General features: G+C 29.2%; 2 protein-coding genes across 2 annotated transcripts; one reads left to right on the top strand and one right to left on the bottom strand.

The window, feature by feature from the left end:
• Window positions 1-778: 778 nt before the first annotated feature.
• Sfxn2 (sideroflexin 2) lies at window positions 779-2,022 on the bottom strand. The gene has a single exon (XM_067270228.1). It carries the CDS (start codon window positions 2,017-2,019, stop codon window positions 1,039-1,041), a length of 981 nt encoding a protein of 326 aa, XP_067126329.1. The 5' UTR covers window positions 2,020-2,022; the 3' UTR covers window positions 779-1,038.
• Window positions 2,023-2,222: 200 nt separating this feature from the next.
• On the top strand, window positions 2,223-20,998 carry Surf1 (surfeit locus protein 1). Its single transcript, XM_067270154.1, has 9 exons — window positions 2,223-2,286; window positions 4,862-4,993; window positions 9,272-9,393; window positions 9,499-9,687; window positions 13,351-13,423; window positions 13,755-13,802; window positions 17,052-17,166; window positions 20,347-20,428; window positions 20,569-20,998. Exons 1-9 carry the CDS (start codon window positions 2,251-2,253, stop codon window positions 20,636-20,638), a joined length of 867 nt encoding a protein of 288 aa, XP_067126255.1. The 5' UTR covers window positions 2,223-2,250; the 3' UTR covers window positions 20,639-20,998.
• The last annotated feature ends 384 nt before the right edge of the window (window positions 20,999-21,382 follow it).

Here is a 21,382-nt window from a genome sequence, read left to right as displayed (position 1 = left end):
CTCCAGTAGGGTTGGACTTAATTAATGACGATTTTACTCGTTATTAGCATTTACAATTTTTTTTTTTTTTTTTTTTTTTTTTATAAAACTCAACCCTACCCTGAAAATTAAGCTTTTTGCCATTTGATAATAGTTAAAAACATAAAAAGTTTTTTAAAATAAAATATAACAGCGACCAAATTTTTAAATATTGCCGGGAAAGTTGAGCAACTCGTTGCTGGTTTATTTATATCTTGTTGCATGCAACATGTGTTCTTACCTAACAAGTAAGTTACAAACTTAAGTTTTTTAACAGAGGAAAAAAAACCTTATTAAGCATTTTAAAATCTTGGCATTTAGTTCATTTTAGGTTCTACTTAGGTTAGATATTGTATACAATGTAAATTTATTACAATATAAATAATAATGATCCATTATATATTTAAAAAGATATACTGTATTACCACTATTTTTAAACAATATGAAATATTTCAAATATGTTTTTCATTAAAATTCTTTATTACAACATTTTAAAATACATTTTCTTGTAAATTGTAAATATACATTTCAAATTAATTAAAATAAACTTTAATTCATATAAACAATCAAGTTTAAAAAATAATGGCAATTATAAAAGTTGATAATAATAATCAACAAATAAATTTAAAATAAAGCAAAATGAATTAAAATTAAAATAGTACTATTTTAATTCATTTGTTTCAAATAGTATTTATACTTGATTACAAGATCAATTTCAAAATCAGAAGAAAGTTTGAAAAAACTTTCTTCTGAGTTCTTTCACACACTACTCAGAACTTCAGAATAAAACAAATAAAGCTAACTTAAAGAAATTCTTATAGATATAAAATAATCTTATATGACTTTTATTTTCTTATTATCCCTATATAGAGATTTAGGAATGCTGTTCATATCTAGAAATTAATAAATTGAATTTCTATATTCTGTAATGGACTAGAATATACTTAACACATATTTTATATATCAGTTGAGAGGAATGCTATAAATAAAAACTGATACTTGTTCCTATAATAAGTAAAATTATAATCCCTTATTAAAATAAACATAATCCAACTTATAATTTTCTCCAATATTATTTAACAGAATTTTATATTTTTCTGGTTCCCATCGTTTTAAAGTATTAACATGAAGAGAGCATTGTTGAGGAAACAAAGCACATGCAGCGGGTACCATGAAAATTAATATAACTCCAACTAAACACATTTGAAAAGGAGCATGAAGAGCAGAAAATTTTTTGACCAGCGGATACTTTTCTAATTTTTCCATAATGATAGGACATAACATCATTCCAGGCGTAGCCATAAAAATTCGTGATATTACGACTTGTGTTATACCTTTAACAGCCGCTAATTTTGATTCCGTAACCTTATTACCATTATCATCAAAAACTGTAATACCATTTTTCCATTCAGTTTGTCTTACTAATGGAATGTTAACACAATTAGCCGCTGCTAATGCAGCAAATGGAACATATCTCTGGAGCAAATTGCTCGCTCGTTTCTGAAGAAAACTTTTCAGGCCAATAGAGGTAACTAAAGCACATGTCGTAGCAGACACATAAGCTACACCAATTTGCGTTGGAGTAAGAGGCGATTTCGCATTTCGATTGGTATAATTCACCACAGCATTAAACGATTGATTTAACCATTGCCAAAATATCACTGCCGATGTACTTTTATAAAACTGTAACATACCACCCGTAAGAAACATACCACCGGGTACTTGAAACGACATACGTCCAATAATATTCTGTTTTTCTCCGCTATCGGGATGGAATGATGAATCGTATAATTTTTTTGCATACCAAAGTTGTTGTTCGGTAGTACCAGGAGGTTCCTTACCAAGTTTATATTCTTCCAATAATTTCTTAGCATTATCTAATTGTTCTTCTGTTGCGAATACAGTTCTCGGATCGGTTATATTAAAAAAATGCTTCAGACGACCCGTAAAAGTACTTTGGTCCCACCTAGGTCGATCGAGATCAATACGAAGAGCAGCCATTTTTTGTTTACCACATGTGATGCACGTGGTATAAATATTAACAATTTATTGAAATTGTTCTTTGTACTAAAAATTTAACTTTAATAATTCAATTTTGTTACTTTGCAATAAAAAGTTAAAATTAATATTCTTTATAAGACTTTATATAATATAAATAATAACGAATAAGATAAGATGCTTAGACGGCGCCACATTCATAACACATGTCTTACAAGGTCTTGCGTCACGAATATGAATTTATGTAAAAGTTATGCTTATTCTAGAATTGTAAGTCGAAGATATTTTAAAATCTTATTGCTTTCTTTTATACAAAAATTTAATTATTGCAAATTTTATGATTTTTCAAGCACCAATTCATATTTTCCAGGAATTGCAGTATATGGGAATATCTTGAATTGAATTTTACAAATATAAAGTCCACACAAACAGTATTTGTACAGATAACACTATTCTACAAGCATTTACCTCTCTGAAGACACAAGGAATATATTTAAAAATCACCTGTAAAGATGATTTATAAGCTAACAGTACACCTTTAATAATGGGTAAAGTTGAAGAAACAGTAACAGGGTCTAAAATGTCAGTTTTGCTTACCCTTGATTAAATTGCTTGCGTTTATTGCTTGCTCCATTAAATTAGCTGTGGTGGCTCATTTGACTTTATTATGTATAAGAAAAGTTCCTTACACGCAGTCAGTTATGTGTTGTCGAGAAATTATATAAAAATAAACTTATTTCCATTAAAGAAAAAATGTTTATTAGAATTTGTATTTAATTCTACTCACCAAAGTAAATATACTCCATTTGTTCATGTAAATATTTTTTCAATAGAATGAGTGCAATTGATTTATATATTCAAAAAATTTTATGTAATTGGATAATTTTTAAATCAGACAATCTCTAAGGCTTTTAGCATTGAAGATATACACTTTTTAAAAATTGTGATACAAATGTTCTAGACATTTTTATCTGTGTATCTGTATAAATATTTTTATGAATATAAGTAAAAAATAGATAGAATTTGTTATAAGTAAGAATTAAACTTTTTTAATCTTTGTATTATTTGGAGGAAAAATATAATGGGTTTCAACACTTTTTCAATTTTATTAGATTTCATTACATTATTGAAAAAAGTGATTATGATGTTCTTACATGGTAGGTGCAAAAAGGTTTTGGCTTAATTATGTTATAGGTATAAAACAATGAATTCATTTTTCAATACAGTCTCCTTGCAGTTCAGCACACTTATTGCAACTTAGAATTAGCATTTCAATACCCTTGATATAAACTGCAGTTTTGTATGCAAAATGCTCATAGACTGTCTCCTGCAACTCTTCTTCACTTTTTTGAGTTTTAGAAACAGATGATAATAGAAGCTTGGTCCATGCTATAGGGTGAATGGTCATGCTTCTTCACAACAGCCTTGACAATGGCAGCCGTGTGCACTGGGGCATCGTCCTGCAAGAGGCAAGCATGATGCAAATTAATGCATCAAGTCTAACTAAAATGAATGTTTCCAAACAACTTATGTAAATTGGTGGGGAAAACTGTTTAATTAGTTCACATACAGATGGTGCTGTCTGTTGCTATCATTATTTTATTCCTACATGTCTAAAACATAGGGCAGAAACTTTTAGTTCCTACCTTGTATGTCTGAAATCATTTATAGAGGTAATTTATTATAGTGTAAATTAACTGATTTATACTAGAATTATGGTAAAAAATAAAACAATGATTTAAGCCAGTGGTTGATTTACCAGGAAGTAAAACAAGCAACTACTTGGGACTCTACTGAGTTGACCCCTCTTTATTTTAAAATTTTCTTGTTGAGTTCCAAAGACAATGCAGATGAAATTTTTGTTTTATAAATAAAAAACGAACTTTATTTCATATTTAAAAGTGTTTACTTTATTTAAAATTAAAATTGAAATTCAAATGAACATTAGAAGTATTGAAATACTTTGAAACATTGATATGTTAGTATAAAATGATTAGGATTGACTTTTCCCGGGCCCTTATTAGGGAGGGGCTTTCCTTTGAGAAAAGAAAATATTTTAAAATCATATACAGTTTTTATTCTTTTTATAGCATAAATATTATTGTTTTGATGTCAGTTTTGAAATACAAAATTGAAATAATCTCACCTCAAAACAATTGATAAGTTGCAAACATTGTCTTTTTATGATGTGATCGAGCACTTTGCAGCTGAGAAGAATCGGAAGAAGTTTTAATATACATGACAATGTAATAAGCTAATTAATGATAAATGAGTTTAAGTCTTTCTTCAATTTCTTTCTTCTGACTTCCTGTCTTTTGGTTTTTTAAGTTGCAAGGTTTCAAAAAATTTAAATTGCTTGGAGTCCCTTCTAAGGTAAATCAGCACTGATCTAAGCCAAACAAACAACCTATTCTAATAAATTTAATCTTTATAAATAAGTTGTTTTGAAAATAGCATGTTCCTATAGAATTATATTTTATTCAATCTATTATAATTTCTTTTACATATTTGAGTAATAAATAATGTTTGAATATAATTTGTTTAATTCCATCATATTTATTTTCTTTAATATTTAGAAATATTCAATTACTGAAATTTATATTAAAAATATTGTAAAATTATAAATGATAAATTCATTACATGAAGAATATATAAATCAAATTTTCTTCTCTTAATTATTCATCATTTGAAAAATAGAATTACTAAAATTCTTATTTTACCAAGGAAAATGTGAATTATATTAAAAAATTATTTATTATATATTTAGAAAAGAAAATGCATATGTAGGATTCTACTTCATAAAATCTAACATATACATATAACTAATTTTTATTTTATGTTTCAGCTGAAATCATCATGTCTTTTTGAATACAAATATAAATGGAAGTTGTTAAACCAATGTCGACCAGTATCAACTGTTCAAGCTCATCACGATAGATCTAATAGAAAATGGGGACCTGTGGGATATTTTTTACTTGTAAGAATTATATTTTAAATAATAATAAGTAGTAGAAGTAGCAGTAGTAGTAATGTTTTCGACAAAGTTTCTTTCTATGATGAGATGTAAGTTATCTTGGAATCAAGAACAGATAATTTCATACTAAATGCAATTCAGTTAAAGAACCAGAAGTTGAATATTGCTTTGAATGTAGTGCATGAAGTTGTAATTTCTATATCAGTTGAATTGAATTAGTGGCAAGAGGCCCCAATTAACTATATATGAACTTCCAGTTTGGATTAGAAGTCATGTTATTTCAATTCAAAAATTTTCTCCAGAATGGCATTAGTTGACTGGTATGACTATATTGCAGTGGCATAGCGTGGGTGTCAGCCGCCCGGGGTTGAGAAAAATTTCGCCGCCCCCTTATTTAGGTATTTTTACAAGATATTATTATTTATTGTGAAATTTTGCCGCTTGGGGCGGGCTGCCCCTGCCGCCCCCACTATGCTACGCCACTGCTATATTGTTAACGGGAAAAGTATGATGTACAGGGGCAAGATACTGCTAAAATTGAGGGCATATATTTTTAAATTAAATAAATTAAAAATATGATTAAAAATTGCAGCCCAGCATTGTGATGATGTCACAATAAATAATTGCTTGTTAATTTTAATTTAACATTACATTCTATAGTAAATTGTTTGATTTGATTGATGTTCTTGGTTAGAACCTGAAGGTGACTGATAAAAGCAGCCAAAATTGTTCATTTCATTAAAAGTTATCTGCTAGATCAAAAAGGCTTTGTGTGTAGCATTATTGGCTGAATCCTGTTTACTTATGAGTTTTAGTTAATTTTTGGAAATTAGTTGGAAGTTTTCAGTTGAATTTGTAATACATGGTACAGAGTTTGCATGGTTTCTTAAAAGTCCTTATTTTCAAATGTAGTTCTTAAAACTATTTATTTTTGCATCAAATGTTCTTAAAATTTTTTAAATTGCTGCTTACATATGAAATTGATGTCTGTAATGTGGGTTAACTGCATTATAGAAATTTATCTTTGTTTCTGATAAAGGGAGTAACTGTAAAAGTTGGTGAGTTCTGGTGCTTGACCATTGATATTGTAGTAACAGCATGGTAGTTCAAGAAGAATGCAATTTTATGAGTGAAAATAAATGCATTCTTATGAATGGTTCTAGAAACTAAAAAATATTAATAGTTTATTGGTGAGACGTGCTATTTCACTTTTAATATGAATAGGGCTGAAATTAAAAACATAAAAATAAATAAATAAATATATTTACTTATGTATGATTTTCTAAGAAACCCAATTAATCTTTGTTGGACTGCAATTTGAAAAAATTATAGACCTATAAACTGACTAATCCAACTGTTGTTTCTGTCTGTCCTTCCTTAATCTTGAGAACAGAGTTAGGTAGATGAAAGTCGAGACCAGATGCCAGGACTGAGGAGTCAGTAAAAAACTCTCGACTCCAATTCCGACTCTGACTCCTGATAATTTTAGTAGAGCGACTCTGACTCCAGCAAAATTAAATACCAAGTCATTTTATGGGGGCAGAGGCACTCATAGGGGGTTACCCTACTCTGAACTCTGAAAGGAGCCCCAGGCATTTACCCAAATACTTTTATAGTTAGTATTTTTAATATTTAACTTACATTAATATTTATTTCTATAAAAAAATTATTTTTTAACAATTATTTAATAAGAGGAAAAAGGGGAGAGTGATAAAATTCTACATATCTTTATTCTACAGCTTTTGCACTTTAATTTCACCTTTCTAGAAAAGTTAGTCCAACTAAACAGTGTGTGATCTAGCTGCTTCAGCCCCCTGTTCTGAAAAGAAAAATATACACCCTGTTCAATTAGTTTGGCTCATTCAGAAAAATAGTGTGCTTATTTAGAGCAGGGATAATAAAGGAATGAATCAATAATAATCAAATTCAATTGGGTCATAATAATTTAACTACTAAACACAAATATTACGAGGAAAACTATTCATATATATTTAATAAATTAAATTGTTGCATTTTGTATTTTATTTATAGATGAATTATAACAAAATACAAAAACATTTTAATAAATTAGTAAGTATAAAATAAATTCTTTTTCATTTAAATAAAAATAAAATCTTTAATCCGAATTCTTTCGGATTAAAGAGACGACCACCTATTAAACATAAATACAGCTACTAAAAAAATTTTAATAAAAAAAACTAAATTAAATTTAAAATGCCGGAGTCAGAGTCGACACATTTTTCCTGACTTTGACTCCACAGCCCTGCCAGATGCAGAAAGCTTAGAAGCTTGAGGCTCCAATTAACTATATATGAACAACTGATTCAAACCAGAAGTCATATTATTTCAATTCAAAAATTTTCCCTGAAAGGAGTTAGATAGATGACTGACATGACTCTATTGCTAACAGGAAAAGTATGATGTACAGGGGCAAGATACTAATAAATAATGTGGACTTCACTTAATAGAACATTCTTAGCATTAATAAACTAAAAGTACTTTAAATAAATTTTGTTTTATTGTGTATGTATCATCATTGATCAAACAGACTGTCTCCAGAGGTCTCTATCAGATGCAACTTTGTCCATAGTGTTTCAGTGTCCTGAGATCTTCCAGGAGGGTTTACCTCCATATCATGTGGGATTGGTTTACTTTGTGCTTCTCACCAAGTGACATTGATTGTGCCATTTAACTGGTTTTTTGTGTGTTTGATACTGCTGGTATCACCATTCTTTGGGTGTTAGTGGTCTGACAGATTGAGGACATGTCCAGTAAAGTACAGTACAACCTATATTTATTACTATGTCCTCCAAACACTTTGTTTCACTTCTCTTCAGGACTTCTTCATTTGTGAGTCAATCAAAGTAGCTGATTCTGAGGATTCTCCATAAACAGCAATAGTAAAATATATTGAGCCTTTGGACTATTTTTTGTTATTTTCCATATTTCACAAGCATAAATAACAGTTGAGAGCATGATAATTTTTTAAAACTATAGTTTCATTGTCGTGGCAATGTTTACTGATGTCCAGATTGGCCAGAATCTCTGAATTATGGTCAATACCTTGCTGAGTCAACAGTTGACATCTGCATCAATGTTAGCATCATATTAAATAATAGCAATGTTGAAGCTGCCAAACTATTTATTTATTGCTTTCTATCAGTGAAAGCAATAAATAAAAGAATGTTATGAAAGAAAAATAAACAAATTTGTTTTACTTACACATATAGTTTATCACCACTTAGAGCCATCCATAAATGATGTTATGCTAAAATTCCACATTTTTTAACTCCCTTCCCTCCCATATCATTCATTGTCATATTAGCCTCACAAATGATGTCACATTTGTTGTCACCACAACAAAGTATTTGCATTATTACATCAATTGTGTAATAAATATTAACATAAAAATGATTTATTTACACTAGTGATGGGATAATTAATTGAAATAGGAAATTGGAAAAATTAGGCATTTTCTGGTAATCGGAATTGAGCAAATCTCATCATGATTTTCAATTCTTAAAACGATTCTTCCACATTTAATAAGAAAATTATTTATTTATTTCAGTTGAAGATTAAAAAGCTTTTTAATTACAATATTAACAATTAAGTATTAATTTATTGGAAACTTTCATTGACAAAGCAGACAGTATATGACATCCCATACACAAGGTGATGTTTGTCATGGTAAACTTCTTTTTTTCATATAGTTGAGGCAATGAGAGATTGCACTTGGTCAATGCTAATTGTCTCCATTTTAGGAGAGATAGGGTGACATGACAGCATAGTTCAGAATATTTAACTCAATCTGTTTTGGGGAGAAAAGTCACCATTGTGCTTGGTTTAAGCTGTAGGTTTGCAGAGTAATTATATGTGAGAAAGGAAAGGGTGTGACAGTTCTTGAAACGATTTCACATCCAGTGGGTATGTGGTTTTATTTTTTAACTAATAAATTATATATTTGGGAATTTATGATTTAATACTTATTCACACTTGTACATCCACTATGTTAAAGTAACAAATAAAAATTTATTTTTACACTGAAAAAAGCATCTTTTAATTGATAATGAACTACTTTTGTATGAATTAGTACTGCAGTACTAATACGTTAAATTGAAATTTTGAAATTTTAATCAGTATTATTATTATTATTACTTTTTTAAAGTGTTTTCATTTTTTATTCTGGCATCTTTATAATATTTGCTATGTTATTTTATATGAAATTAATGAATTTTAAAATATTTTAATTTTGAAATTTTAAAGAATTTATATTGTTAACAGATAATACCAGTAACAGCATTTGGTTTAGGAACTTGGCAAATTTATAGGAGAAGATGGAAATTAAAGTTAATTGAAGAATTAGAAAGAAAAACAACTGCTGCACCAATAAGTTTACCAGAAGAGTGAGGTTTAAATTTTTAAATTTTATTTTTAACAATTTATTATAGTTTTAAATTATGCTTCTAAACTTTAATGGGTTTGTTTTCTTTTATATTTCATTTTATCAGTTTAAGAGAAATAAAGGATTTAGAATATAGGAAAATTCGTGTGAAAGGTAGATTTGATCATTCTAAAGAAATGTATATTACTCCTCGTTCATTGGTAATTTCTGGTGGAAAGGAGTCTAGGACAAATTTTTTTTCTTCTGGACAAAGTGGAAGTTTTGTTGTTACACCATTTATATTATCAGATAGAAAGTAAGTATGTATTATAAAATTATAAAAGTAGCTGATAAGGCATTAAAGTATAAATACATCCATTGTTATTAATATATAACATGGATATTATTTTAAATTACTAGTCTAGTTTTAATTAATATTTTTTTTTAAATGTTGAGTAGAGTTTATAGATATATTTAATTTATAAACTCTTTTTCTGTTTAAATTTTTTAAACTTTTATTTTTTTTTTTATAAACTTTAAACTTCTTCAATGTTATCTCCTCTCTCAAAATTTCTAGATTTCTTGAAACTAAAGGAATAATTCCTGTGGTATAGGCTTACGAATAGGTTTCTATGGTTACCATTGATCTCAGTTCAGAAAAATTATAAAATTATCAATTAGTCAATTTATTTTTAAAAAAGCTAAGCAAAATTGCAACAAACTATATCTGTATCATACCAAAGTAGAACAGTTCTGTCTACAGATTATTCTGTTATTAGTTATGAGAGGTCAACTTGGTAAATAAATTTATCAAATCTTTTTAAAGGTCTGAAAACATGGAAGCTGAAAGGCACATCTGAACAGAATTTCCCATTTGAAGCAAAGCAACATTTGTCTTATAGCCCTGATATGTTGCCTTGCAGCCTCCATGTTTTCAGACATTTAAAAAAGATTCTTAAAGGTTGCAGATTTCAGTCTGATAGTGAAATCCAAGCAGATATATAGCTGTAACTGCATGATTCATTCAACAGCCTTCCTCTTTCTACATGGAAGGCTTACACAAACTTATACCACATTGGGACACATGACTGAATGCAGGAAGTGATTTTCTATAGCAGCTAATGCTATAGAAAATCACTTCCTATAGAAAATGAAAGTCAACTTTGTTATTATGCTGTATATACAGTAATCCTACTATGGTGACTAGTAACACCATATGTTTTATATGGTCTAGTCTATGTTTCACTTGAACAACCCTTATATATATATATATATATATATATAAATTATATAAATATATAATTTTGAAGTATATATATATATACTTCAAAATTGTATCTGATTCTAGTGTTAACTACAAGTATACCACTGAACATACTTTTTATTGAAGTTAGTAACTTAATAAACAAAAATTTTCAAGAACTATATTTGTCAATTACTAACTCTAATTTTTACATCTTTCTTTTCATAAAGAAATTGAAGATTGATTTAAAAGGTGAGAAAGAAGAATTGGTTTCTTCTTTATTATAAAAGGGAAGAGTACAACTGAAGAAATTGTAATTGATTTTGGAAATACAGTTTTATAAAAATGTTTTTATTTAAAAAAATTACTGACTTCAAAAATATTTTTAATATATCAATAAAATGTTTGTATATTTTATTGGGTTGTTCGGAAAGTTCGTAGCGATTTTTGATAGCCGACAGTTGAGACACCGATTGACGCAAAAATGATTAGAATTGTACAAACCAATGAATATTACGATAAATGACCTTGAGACGCGTCCGTTACAAAAAAACCGTTAAGATTATTCAAATAGCGTTTAATTTGGCTCATTGCAAAAATGGATGCGAACAACGTGCATTATCGACACTTGTTTCTTTTCTTTTTTCGTAAACGCAAAAATGCTGTACAAACAGCAAAAAAGATATGTGATGTTTATGGTGGGAGTGCTGTATCAGAATCAACTGTTCGAAAGTGGTTTGCAAAATTTAAAACGGGTAATTTCAGCCTTGAAGATGCTCCTCGCTCAGGAAGACCTCCTGTTATTGAAGAGGACCAAATCAAAGCATTATTGGATGAAAACCCTCATTACACAACTCGAGAGATTGCAGACATAGTGAAGTCATCAAACAGTACTGTATTTCAACATCTAAAGAAGCTCGGATACGTGAATCGTTATGACATTTGGATACCTCACGACTTAACGGAAAAAAACTTACTGGATCGCATCTCCATTTGTGATTCTCTTGAAAAACGAAATCAAAATGACCCTTTTCTGAAGCGTTTAGTGACAGGTGATGAAAAGTGGATCATTTATAACAACATCAGCCGAAAACGATCGTGGGGTAAGAAAAATGAATCACCATTAAAAACTCCAAAGGCCGGTCTTCATCCAAAGAAGGTCATGCTCACTGTCTGGTGGGATTGGAAAGGAATCCTGTACTATGAGCTGCTTCCACAGAATCAAACAATTGATTCTGATAAGTATTGTTCCCAATTGGATAAGCTGAACATGGCAATTAAAGAAAAACGTCCGGAACTGGCCAATAGAAAAGGCATTGTGTTTCACCAAGATAATGCCAGACCTCACACGTCTTTACGAACACGCCAAAAATTATTGGAACTAGGCTGGGATGTTTTACCCCACCCCCCTTACTCACCCGACCTTGCCCCGTCGGACTACCATTTGTTCCGTTCTCTACAAAATTCCCTTCATGATAAAAACTTTGATAGTTTGGAAGCTTGCAAAAACCACGTGGATCAGTTTTTCGCGGAAAAAACTGGAAAGTTCTACGAAGAGGGTATCATGAAGCTGCCCCATAGATGGCAACACGTCATTAAAAACAATGGCGCATACATAATGGAATAAAAGTATATTTTTAGTATTAAAACAATTTCTTTTATTTCTCTTAAAAATCGCTACAAACTGTTCCGAACAACCTAATTATATGCATGTACAGATATCCCTGAATAACACAGTACTTAGGTTCTGAAAAAGTGACATGTTATGCAAGTCCATTTATATGAAACAAAGGACTAGTACAAAACATAGGGTTAGGTTCAAAAAGTTAGCAAAAGTATACTATTCTTTCTCGTAATTAAGAGAAATATGTTTAGTATAGCAATCAATAATTAACTAGCAATCACAATCAAAAGTATTGCACATTAATATTAATGTTTTCTTCACTGCTAAACACCATCTGCTGAGCTTTCCTGTTGACCTTAATCTGAAGTATTAGCAACATCTTGATTTTTCTAGACTTTTTTCATAAAATCTGATTTTTTTTTTCATTTGCTTGCATTTACCTAAGAGATCTTTAAAAATTTAATCTTTTTACACAGTAACTTTTAATTTAATCTCTAAAAACAAAAACACAACGACAGTCTATCAGGTTCATTTAGAGCACTTTCACTAACAACACTGACACCTGGTTCATAGGAAAGCTAGAACAAGGAAGAAGAAAAATTGTATAATCAGTTCTCATTAAAGAAAACTGGGTGAAAGACATGAAATAACATTGAAAATTTCAATATTCTAAAATCAATAGGCAAATATGAGACAACAGACATACTGGCATAGAATAAAATAAATATAAAATGATAGTGTTTACACTTAAAAATTGTGACATGTTGTACAGGGATCATTAAATTTTCAAATAATAATGACCATATAAATAATTTTGGGTCAATTTAAAGTCTTTATCTTTTTTTAACATTAATTAGAATGTTAAAAAAGGATAAAGACTTTAAATTGACCCAAAATTATTTGTATGGTCATTATTATTTGAAAATTTAATGAATTTAATACTTTTGCTAATCCATGGGATTTTAAAATTCATGTAAATTGTACAGGGATGTCTCCAATTCTTGAATTGTGTTGAAGGAATGCAATGGTGTATGAGGGATACCTGTATGTATACATATATATAAAATTGTTTATTATTACCTCTTCTTATAACTTTAATAATATTTTTATAGTTTAACTATACTTGTAAATCGTGGCTGGGTTCCTAAGAAAAAGACTTTCTCTTCTACAAGAGAAGAAGGACAGGTAATTTTTTTTGTTAAAAAAATAAATCAAATACTTCAATAAGTTTGCTCGGATTTATTTAAAATTTTAAAATAAATATCAAAATTACAAAACAAATTACTTCTATATTTTTCAACTGTTTGAGTGTAGTATTCTTCAATAACAGTAAAAATTTCATCATGTATTTAATTTGTTTTTCAAATTAGTCATAATAGTTAAAAAGTCAATAAACTACAAAAAGTACAATTAATAAACATTTTAAACCCAATGATTGTGAAATACAGCTCATGAATTAGAAATATTTTGTTTGATTTATATTTATGTATTTCATTTTAAAAGAAATATCTTGCAGATTAAAGATGAATTAGAAATTGAAGGTGTTGTTAGACTTACTGAAAAGGTTAGTGTAATATGTATTTACTTATTATAATGTACCATCATTTATAATAATAATAATAATAATTTCTGCTTATCCCTGAACCCATTGTCTAACACATTAAACAACATGCAATATGGTTACAATATCAGACATGAAAAAACAACACAGTTTACACTGTCACATCTCATGTACATGGACAGCATAAAACGTTATGCATCCTCACAAAAACAACATCAACAAATACAAATCACACATTCATACACCAAAGACATACAAATGGAGTTTCGCCTAGACAAATGCAAAACAGTTCACATAGAAAAAGGAGTCCTGAAGAAAGAAGATTTTGCACTTGGAAATGGAGATGTTATTGAATCCATGGAAGAGGGCAAGTTCTATAGGTATTTAGGATTCCAACAGACCAAACTAGCAGAACATACACAAATAAAGCAATGACTAATTAAAGAATATCAAACTAGGTTAAATGCTATTTTCAGAACACAGTTAAATGCAAAACACACAGTTAAAGCAATAAACACGTATGTCATCCCAGTACTCACATATTCTTTTGGAGTTATACATTGGACTCACACAGATCTTGAGCAACTCCAAAGGAAAACAAGAACAATACTCACTAAGCATAAACAACATCATCCTAAATCTGCCATAGAAAGACAAACCCTTCCACATAGAGATGGCGGATGAGGCCTGATTGACATAGTTAATCCTCACTGCAAACAAATACAGACACCGAGAGAATTTTCTACAAAATACAAGAAACATCACAGTTACATAAAGCAGTAACTCTAGCAGACTCAAATAACACACCATTAATTAAATTTACACTCACAGCATATGGACATGACACAACATATAAAAAGCATAGACACCATTAAACAATCATGAGTTCAAAAAGCACTCCATGGCAGGCATTCCTATAACCTGTCCCAGAATTTTGTTGACAAAACTGCATCAAACAGCTAGTTAGCTCAGGGATGCCTCTTTGGGGAGATGGAGAGGATTCATGATTACCATACAGGATCAGGTCATAAATACTAAAAACTACAGAAAACACATACTCAAAGATACAACACTCACAAATGACACATGCAGTAAATGTCACATCATGCCAGAAACTATACAACACATTATTTCTGTTGCAAGCTCTTGGCACAGACAGATAATTTACATGGACATAATCAAGTAGCAAATATAATACACTAAGAGCTTGCAAAGAAACACAAATTATTAGGCATCCATGAACCATACTACAAATACATTCCACAGACAGTATTTGAAACAATGTGCACAAAATGTACTACAACAGAGCCATAATCACAGATAAAACAATTTACCACAACAGACCAGACATCACACTCATTGACAAACACAATAAAATCACATACATTATAGACATATCAGTTCCAAACACACAATATACAAACCACATGCACTGAAAAAATCAGCAAGTACATGGGACTTGTCCAGGAAATAAGGCATTTGTGGAGGATGGATAGGGTGCTTATTGTACAGTACCTGTCATTCTCTCCTCTACAAGTGTCATACCACACACACTACACAAAAGTCTGGAAACATTACAATTGAATAAAAATGCATAAATTACATTGCAGAAGGCCACTATATTGAATACATGTCATATTGTTAGGAAATTCCTGAATACAGACATTGACACACTTATCTAATTTTGTTTTGTTTTGGTTACTATGCCTTGACTCTGGTCTGGCATAGTACACAGCACCAATGTCAACCAAGTATAACTCACAAAACCCAAAATAATAATAATAAATTTTTAATGTTATTCCAAATCATTTTTATGGAAATACATCAATACTTTGCATCTTGAACTTAATTCATTTCAGGAAGTCATTTGAACTTCAAATCAATTTTTCCCATAAGAAATAATAGAAAATGATTTAATCCATTCCCATACCCCAAACAATACCTATTTTGATAAACTTAAAACAGCAAATTCACATAATTTAAAGTAAAAATGACAGAATTAAATGCCTGAATAATGAATTAAAACACAAAAACCACAAATAAAATATGTAAATACTTATAATAAAATAAAAATTGCATTTATTTGTCACACACTGTGGACTTTGGCATCTTAACATAGATGTGTGATTTAATTTTAAACATTCTGAAATTTAACTTACAGAAATGTGAGATTTTATTATTTGTTAGGAACTTCCTTTAAACTTTTTACTTTGCATTTTGTTTGAATAACATCAAGTTGTAATGTCTTTGGATAAAAAGCATGCCAGGGATATTATGCTTTATGAGTTTCTAAAAGGATACTATGTCATACAAATAGTAAAAAAAAAAGATTGTAATGTGTATGGGGAATATGCTCCTAAACTTCAAACATGTCAAATGTGGTGTATGAAGTTTCAGTTGGAAAAGTTGAAACTACAGGATACAAAATGTACAGAATGCTCAAAAGCTGTCAACAAAGAAAAATTGCAGGAAGAAATCGTTAAAAATTAACAAATAACACGCAATACAGTATATATAAACAAACATGAAAAATAAAGTGAAAAAAGCACTGAAAATGTACAGGTACAACACAAGAACAAGAGCTGACTTGGACACAATAGATTGTGTTTATGCATCAAGCAGATTTTTTCATTATGCACACAGTTCAAACTCTAAAGCATCATTTGAACTCCAAGGTAAATTTTTGTTGACTTTTGCATTCAAAGTTTAAGTCATTCAAAATACAAGGTATCACTGTATTAGTAATTATCAAATTTATAATTTAATTCCATGTTTTCTATAAAAATATATATTTCTTTGGAGAATGACTTCAGATAAAATGTATATATTTTCTTATTTAGTGATTTACTTAGTTTATACCTCTGATTTAGTGATGACATTTTAGTTGATGTGCTGAGAACTATTGATTTCACAATATATCAATATTTTTCTATTATATAATAAACAAATCAATAAATATATAACAATACAACAAATCACATAATATAACATTTTTTGAAAAATGTTCTTTTCTAAGAATAATTACTAAACAAATTAAAATTAACAATAAAACCAGATTATTTTTTATAATATTTTATTGCAATAGAAACTTTGATTTATATTAAAATTTATGAGTTTTCAAATATACTGTAATATTAAAAAATTAAAATTTAATTGTATTTTATTGTATTTGTGTGTGACATGATTAAAAAATAAACTAGTGCATTACTTTTCTTATAAATTATTATAATTTGAATATTTTTTTATATTTAGCGTCCACCGTTTGCAATTAAACAGACTGCAAATCCTCCATTTTGGTATCATAGAGATGTTGATGGCATGGCTTATTCTGTAAGGGCTGCCCCTGTATTTATAGATGCAGTAGCAGGTTTGTTCTTATTTTTAAATCTTTATTTTTAAGAAGTAATTTTATTCAATTATAAATTTTTAAGTTTTAATACATTTTTTTCTATTATAAATGAAAATCATTAAAATAACTAATGAAAAAATGAAAGCAAGATACATAGTTCAGAATTATGTATTAAAAGAATAATGAAAGTAATCTATAAGAAATTGATGCTAAACTTTTATGCATGTACTTTATTTAAAAGATAAACATGTGGTCTTTTTGGTCCTTAATTTTGTTTTTAGACCAATAAAATATTGTATTCTATACTCATAAAAATATGGGATGAGATTAAAAAACAGAAAAAGTATTCTTGTAAAAGCAGAACGTATTTGAACTTCAATTACATTGATGTAGTTAAATTATTCCTTAATACTGTATGAATATAATTTTTTATCTAATTTAATTAATATTCATTACTTTATCTACTGCTTAATTCATAATTTTTTTTATAGATACAAGCCAAACTATCTATGATGTAATAAGTATATCAAATAGTTTAGCTTTTTCCATTTATGGATATCAGAAACTAAGTTACATATGCATTAAAGTAAACAATCTTCTTACAGGAATACTGGTATCCTCATAAATTAACACTCAAAAAACCTTAAAAGACCAGTAGTAAAAAACTTTAATGTGAAACAAATGGTTCCATTTTTTAAAATAATTCTGTTATTTTGTTTACTTGTTTGAATATCATTGGTTTTTTAAACCTGAAGAAGACCGAAAGTGCGGTCGAAAGCATTTGTTTCACATTAAAGTTTTTTACTACTGGTCTTTTAAGGTTTTTCGAGTGTTAATTTATAAGTTACATATATTTGTCATTTTTGTGACCATAGGGCCGGTATCTCTTTGATACCACGTCAGGATGACACCACTGTATCCTTAGATTGATACAGAAAATCAATTGCACGAGCGGTTACGTATGGGTTAGACCCGGAATGAAGCGAGTGGAGAGGATGACGGAAAGAACGCACCCAGAGATTTATATATCAAAATATACCCGTTTATTTTCTCATACGTCTAATTAGATACAAACGATTACTTTACAGAAGATGATAAAATACATGACGCGCGATCTGCAAACATTAATCTATGCAGATCGAGAGAGAGAGAGAGAGAGAGAGAGAGCTTACAAATTTTCGCGAGTAGGATAAATACCTTAAGATATGTAGTTGGACGTCGATGTAATAATCGATGATATCCTTATAGACCGTTGTAGGCGTTTGGACTAAGAATAGATGATCTTGTAGTAGATCGTCGGTAATGACTCTGTCCACCAACAGGTAATAGTTGTTCAGATAGGAAGTGTAACGACGACAGTTCGGCTTGAATATAGATGATGAGGGAGGATCGGCGGCGACAGGTAACTATCCTTTTGAGCACACAAACACACGGTCAGTAACAACTTCTCCGTCTTACTCATCGTACTCCCTTTTTATATGGGGAGGGAGTTTGCAGGCCCTTCTTTGATTTCGTCAGAAGAGATGATCTTCTTGGACCAATAAAATTATTGGTGACGTAGTCGTGTCACCGAAATTTGACTCATCTTAACAAGGAACTCAACTCGTGGGAATCGAGTTTAGACCACTCTTATCAGAAAGTTTTATCAGTTGATTTCCCGTTTAACTAACCCTTTTTGGTCTACTTCGTTCCGTTTTGTATAAAATGTAGAGTTTGCATAAAATATAGTTAAAAGATTATAAAGGTACATATAAATGATAAAGTTCACAATATCCCGATTGTCACATTTTCTTGTTTTATATATTTGATTATATTGATATTCATAAATGTGATATTCATGTAGACATACTTAACTACCACAAAACTGGACACCTCACCTCTCCCCAGATTTCATCTCTCCTTATTAACTCATAACCCCATTGTTCCAAACTTCCTTCACTGATACTGCTTAAAGATGTTCTAGTAATTTCACCATGATATTAAATAGGAAAAATAAACATATTTCCTATTTATTATCAATGTGAGATTGTTTCATCCAAAACTTCCTGTAATTGTAGTCTGTGTAATGTACACTTTATTCACATGTTGAGTCTTACTGTCAAATCAGCTTCCACTATTCTTATGTCACAATTTTCAAAACTTAGATGTTTTTGCTGAGCTTTACTTGTTCAACCTGGTTTCATCAGTTTCTTTTTTATTGGATCACATAAAAGCAATTATTCCTGCATTTTTACTGGATTTTTTATTTAAACAAATATGAAGTCTTTCAGACGTCAAGGTTAGCAACTTTCATCACAATCTATCCAACATGGATCACTTTTTAAATATTAATAGTAGAACAGTATTAATGAGTAGTTGCTCATCCTCACTTCTGGGAGGAGGTCAATGAGTACTTTTGGTCAAATTAACTTCAATCCCCTTCTGAAACAGTCCCTTCTTTCTATTGGACCCAGTGGTATGGTCCCATTTGAATATGAAAGTTGCATAAGACGCGATTACCGGCCAGCACAAAATAAATTTTAAGTAATTTTCGAGGGTGCCGCATTTAAATAGTTGCTTTCTTTTTTATGAAATTTGATTCGTTGGTGGAATACCATTTGATATTCAGCTATGAATGAAACAGTTTGTTACAGCTAACATTAGAAAAAAATACATTATCTTAAAAATTTAATGTATTGTATTTTCAATTGCTATCTACTTGACCAATGAAATTGTGCCATTTTGTACTACCTGAGTATTGTGATAAATGTGACAATGATAGGCTAAAATAACCAAACTCTTTATATAGTTTTCATTTTAATGTTTGTTATATTATAGTATTTGATTTATATAAATACAAAGGCTATCTTACGTAAGGGTTTATCACACCGAGTGACCAATCTAACGCATTTTAAATTAAAAATTCTTTATTCCTCTACTGTACACAATTTAAAGAAATTTTTTGTGTTAGATGTTCACTTGGTGTGATAAATCCTTACATAAGATAATTTTTGTAAATATAAATCAAATACTTTAATTAATATAATAAAAGGGTTAAAGTACGAAATAATTCTAATGTTTGTTTTTATTTTTTTGCCTGAGAAATGCTCAGCTTACCTGCTTATATATATGTATGTGTATGAATATTTATTTCTTACTTACAATATATAAAAATTAATACTTTAATACATTATTTTTATACTTTTAATTAAATTGTAGAGAGTACTGTTCCTGGTGGTCCCATTGGTGGTCAAACAAGAGTGACATTAAGGAACGAACATTTTTCTTACATTATAACATGGTAAGATTGAACTATTTTTAATTTTAGTACGTATGATAACCAAAAAATGTATTTGTTTTTGTGTTTTATTTTTCAAAATGATTTTCATTAATTTTTCAAAAATTTTCATTCAAATAAAATTACATATTTCTTCAATTTAGGTATTCGTTATCAGCAGCAACAAGCTTTATGTGGTATAGGAAATTTATTCTTGGAAAACCTCTACTTTAAAATATTAGTAATAATATACTTTGTATCTGAAAATATATGTTTATTTGTCAATAAAATAGGCTTACTTAGACTTCAGATGTTAATTTTTTTTATCCAATATTTTACATGAAATTGGATTTTAAATATTATTGAAATTGAAAATAAAAATTATTAATTAGCATAAAAGAATTACATATGAAATTTCTTATATAGTATCTTTCATTCTAAAAAATGGAGACGTTTCTGTTTTTGAAAATATTAGATAAAATAAAATTTCTGTTTAGCATTCCTGCAAGTAAGCCTATACTAATTCTTACATTGAGTGTATTTTTTCAGTTATTGATATACTGTAATGGATAAAAGAAACTGTTTGATATCTGCTTTTAATTTGTCATAACTTAAAAATTAAGCATAAACAATTTCATATAATCACTGATTACTAGGAAACTTTTGAAATAATATGAATACTAAATATATCGGTAGTTTTTAAATGAATAAATAAAAATCGAATGTATATTATTGTGACATTGTCACAATGTCAGGCTGCAATTTTTAATTATATTTTAATTTTTAAAAAATCACACGACTTCTGGTTTAAACCGGAATTTCATATATAGTTAATCGGGCCTCTGGCTCCCAAGCTTTCCATTCTGGTCTCGATTTTCGTCTAAACTCCGTTCTCGATATTAATGAAGGACAGACAGACGGACGACAGTAGTAATGTACAGATTTGCAATCTGAAAATTGCAGCCTTATTATATATTT

Source organism: Centruroides vittatus, unplaced genomic scaffold (genome assembly GCF_030686945.1).
Source record: "Centruroides vittatus isolate TY-2023 unplaced genomic scaffold, ASM3068694v2 contig_364, whole genome shotgun sequence".
Taxonomy (NCBI): domain Eukaryota; kingdom Metazoa; phylum Arthropoda; class Arachnida; order Scorpiones; family Buthidae; genus Centruroides; species Centruroides vittatus.
This window is presented reverse-complemented; position numbering and strand designations above follow the sequence as displayed.

Coding starts and splice junctions, on each gene's coding strand:
- Surf1 (XM_067270154.1), top strand. CDS start 2,251: ATGAATTTATGTAAAAGTTATGCTTATTCTAGAATT. Junction 4,994..9,271: donor CTGTGGGATATTTTTTACTT/GTAAGAATTATA, acceptor TATTGTTAACAG/ATAATACCAGTAACAGCATT. Junction 13,424..13,754: donor CTACAAGAGAAGAAGGACAG/GTAATTTTTTTT, acceptor AATATCTTGCAG/ATTAAAGATGAATTAGAAAT.
- Sfxn2 (XM_067270228.1), bottom strand. CDS start 2,019: ATGGCTGCTCTTCGTATTGATCTCGATCGACCTAGGTGGGACCAAAGT.